General features: G+C 40.2%; 1 protein-coding gene across 1 annotated transcript in view; it reads left to right on the top strand.

Annotated features, from left to right (window-relative positions):
* Nucleotides 1-3,757, top strand: part of HMCN1 (hemicentin 1) — a 525,244-nt gene extending 521,487 nt beyond the window's left edge. The window contains exons 106-107 of the mRNA XM_027083004.1: nucleotides 917-1,043; nucleotides 2,567-3,757. Coding sequence (XP_026938805.1) covers nucleotides 917-1,043; nucleotides 2,567-2,933 — 494 coding nt within the window. The 3' untranslated portion in view covers nucleotides 2,934-3,757. The remainder of the gene's footprint in view (nucleotides 1-916; nucleotides 1,044-2,566) is intronic.
* The last annotated feature ends 332 nt before the right edge of the window (nucleotides 3,758-4,089 follow it).

Genomic DNA, 4,089 nt, shown 5'->3' with positions numbered 1-4,089 from the left:
AAAAAACTACAAATAGAACTACCATGTGACCCAGCAATCCCACTACTGGGCATATACCCTGAGAAAACCATAATTCAAAGAGTCATGTAACAAAATATTCATTGCAGCTCTATTTACAATAGCCCGGAGATGGAAGCAACCTCAGTGTCCATCATCGGGTGAATGGATAAAGAAGATGTGGCACATATATACAATGGAATATTACTCAGCCATAAAAAGAAATGAAATTGAGCTATTTGTAATGAGGTGGATAGACCTAGAGTCTGTCATACAGAGTGAAGTAAGTCAGAAAGAGAGAGACAAATACCATATGCTAACACATATATATGGAATTTAAGAAAAAAAATGTCATGAAGAACCTAGGGGTAAGACAGGAATAAAGACACAGACCTACTAGAGAATGGACTTGAGGATATGGGGAGCGGGAAGGGTAAGCTGTGACAAAGCGAGAGAGAGGCATGGACATATATACACTACCAAACGTAAGGTAGATAGCTAGTGAGAAGCAGCCGCATAGCACAGGGAGATCAGCTCGGTTCTTTGTGACCGCCTGGACGGGTGGGTTAGGGAGGGTCGGAGGGAGGGAGACGCAAGAGGGAAGAGATATGGGAACATATGTATATATATAACTGATTCATTTTGTCTTAAAGCAGAAACTAACACACCATTGTAAAGCAATTATACTCCAATAAAGATGTTAAAAGAAAAAAAAAAACTTAGAGGAGTCTGGGAAATAGCACACCAGGAATCAGGATCCCCACTTGGTGGGTGAAGAAGCTTAAGTGCAGCTACCAAGTTCATTCATGGCGAGGAGAAAGCTAGCGCTCAACGTTCCAGTCCAGTATCCACAATGCCTGCCCTGATGGTGTGTTCTGACCCGAGTTGCTGATGGTGCATGTTCCTTGTGCTATTGTAGATGTTGACGAGTGTCTGGAGCAGAATGTGCACTGTGGGCCGAATCGCATGTGCTTCAATATGAGAGGAAGTTACCAGTGCATCCAGACGCCCTGTCCACCCGACTACCAACGGGATCCTGTGTCAGGGTATGTCTTGCCTTCTCTTCCCAGACATGCTTTTGAAAATCCTTCTTCCTCTCTCTCCTTGACCAACAACCCCTGTCTGCAGTCATGTTTCACTCACAGGAAGTCAATAGCCCCCCAGGGATAGAGAGTTACGATGTGTTCCTTCTTCAGTGAACTGGCAAAAAATGAGCTCATCCTGCAGCAGCCACTGCAGCTGAAACCATCACTTTGAGCTGCAGGGTTTCTTGGAGCAAGTCTCCCCAGCATGTAATCCACCAGACAACATCTAGAATTCTGTCTCAGTAGGAAGCATTTTATAGGGTGATAGAGCCTGCTTTTCTTTGAAATTGTCTCATTTCCGTTGGTGTTGCCTCAGGGTTTTCAGGGCGCTCAGCCGTTAGAGCACTCCAAGAAGTATGGCTGTTATGGGGATGAGTCAACATGACTCCATGAGAGCGTGGAGGAGAGCAAAGATGAGTCAGTGGTCTGTCCATTCACATCTCATCTTGCTTACGTATCCTGCTGTCTGAAACGCTGTCTTTTCTGGGTTCTGAATAAACCACTCTTCTATTTTCTCCCTCCCCTTACAGAAATGTTGTATTCTGTTTAGGTACCAAATTAGTGGGGTGCTTGGAAAATGAGATAATAGCCATAATGAATAGGACCCACTAATAAGGTGGTTCTAAAACCAAATGCTGGTTGGATCTCACACTTTGTTTTCCTCTCAGCGGTGACTACCATGTTACTGTAACATGGTCAAGTGTGGACTGGCCAGGATCCATCAAAAACCTATTTGTAATCTGTCTGAGGGTCATAGGAAGGAAAGGGAAAAAATTAAAAGTGCAGACTTGGGATACTTTTAAAAATACTATGACTGAAGAATCCCTATCTTCAGAACATGGTCCTTTGTACTTTTTTTTTTTTAGTTTTACTCTTTATTACCAGTGATTTCTGGCAGACAATTTAAAAGTCATGACTCAAAAACAACCACTGTGGGCCCTGGAAAAAGAAAATATAGTATTTTTAATCTAAAATCATGTGGAAGGCAAATACAGAAGGAAGTTTTTTTTCAGGAGTCCTAATTGACCTTCATTATTTTTAGAAAAGTAAACCAAATATCAATATATTCTATTTCCGCTTTCAAATAGTCTTAGGGTAGATGTTAAAATTTTTAAATCATTTACATTCCTCTAAGAAGTCCTTGTTTCCAATATATGTGCAGATGCTTCTCTTTCCAAAACCGACTTTTCATTTTAAAGGCAATCTTGTGGTACTCATACTTTTTTCAGTGGTTCAAAAGCTTCTGATTTTAATAGAGCTGAGAGAGAGATATATGACTCTAGACCAGCACACTCTCATCACCATCTGGCATCTGGTTTCCGTTAATGACACAGAACATGGGGTGAGCCTTAGTGCTTTGCAGTCAGACTGTCTCCTGCCTTTAATACCCGAAAGTTGTCATGGATCACGATCACCTGCATCATGCTTTCTCCTGCTTCCAAGCCAAGATAACTGTATACATTTCATGTGTTTGTTGTCCTTAGGTTCTGCCTCAAGAACTGTCCACCCAATGATTTGGAATGTGCCTTGAGCCCGTATGCCTTGGAATACAAACTTGTCTCCCTCCCATTTGGAATAGACGCCAATCAGGATTTGATCCGGCTGGTTGCATACACACAGGATGGAGTGATGCATCCCAGGACAACTTTCCTCATGATAGATGAGGAACAGACTGTTCCTTTTGCCTTAAGGGATGAAAACCTTAAAGGAGTGGTGTACACAACACGACCTCTACGAGAACCAGAGACCTACCGCATGAGGGTTCAAGCCTTATCCTACAGTGCCAACGGGACCATTGACTATCAGACCACATTCATAGTTTATATAGCTGTGTCTGCCTATCCATACTAAACAGCTCTCCAAAGCCTAATCCACATAATTAAACTGCATATATCATGGGAATCAAGTTCTCTTCCAGATTACTGTCTCCTGAGCAGTTGCAATATTGGCAACTTGAAAATGGTGCTATGCTTTTTTGTGTGCCTTCCTTGGTACTGCTGAGGTATTTTCATGATCCCACCATGGTCATATCTTTTGGTAAGGTCTAGAAGAGTCCCTTAGTATTTTCTTTATTTATTACACTGGAGCAGTTACTTCGCAAAGATTATCCTGAACATCTAACAGGACCCATCAGTGATGTGTTATAGTAACATAGTAGCTAAGATAATTTCCTGTAAAAAAAAAAGAAAAAAAAAAGCCAAGTGGATTTGAGCATTTAACCATTTTTAGAATAATAAAACTGGTTGCTATGTGTTTTGATCAAAGCTTACCGAGTAACTTATGAAGATGCTTTTTTTTATGTATTAATACTTTATAATACGACTTACATACTTATGTTCACTTAGGAAAGAAAGAAATACCACTCATTGTAGAAATATAGTACAGCTTCTAGAAAGTTTTGATACCAAATGATGCTCACCTTGACTGAACATCCAAAATAAGATTATTTTCAGTGACTCTGTGGAACCAGCTGAACCAGTTAGGATAATAGGAAAAAAACATTTTTGTCCTCAGTGATTATTTATGGCATGGATCTTTGCTCTAATATTTTTGACATGGCCTTCCATTCAGTTAGTGCCATAACTTTTTTTTTTAAGTCTTTATTGAATTTGTTACAATACTGCTTCTGTTTTATGTCTTGGTTTTTGGCCATGAGACATGTGGGATCTTAGCTCCCCAACCAGGGATTGAACCCACACCCCCTGCATTGGAAGGCAAAGTCCTAACCACTGGACTGCCAGGGAAGTCCCATCTCCATAACTTTTACGTTCTAGACTTTTTAAATTTTCCTGTCAATTGGAAACAATTTTTTTTAAATACAGGTGGGACAGTTTTGTTTTTCTTGAAAATCTTGTATGTTCAAATTAGCATAAACGTTAAACGTCAATACACTGTAAATGGTGGTAACAGACTCTGGAAGCAATTGCCAGGATGTATTCTATTTTTATGAAGTGTACATATATTTCCTTCGTGTGTATTTTCTATATAATATCTTGATGGACTCTTT

The sequence above is a fragment of the Aethalodelphis obliquidens genome, unplaced genomic scaffold (assembly GCF_003676395.1).
Source record: "Aethalodelphis obliquidens isolate GAN/ISIS:26980383/991018 unplaced genomic scaffold, ASM367639v1 scaffold48, whole genome shotgun sequence".
Taxonomy (NCBI): Eukaryota; Metazoa; Chordata; class Mammalia; order Artiodactyla; family Delphinidae; genus Aethalodelphis; species Aethalodelphis obliquidens.
This window is presented reverse-complemented; position numbering and strand designations above follow the sequence as displayed.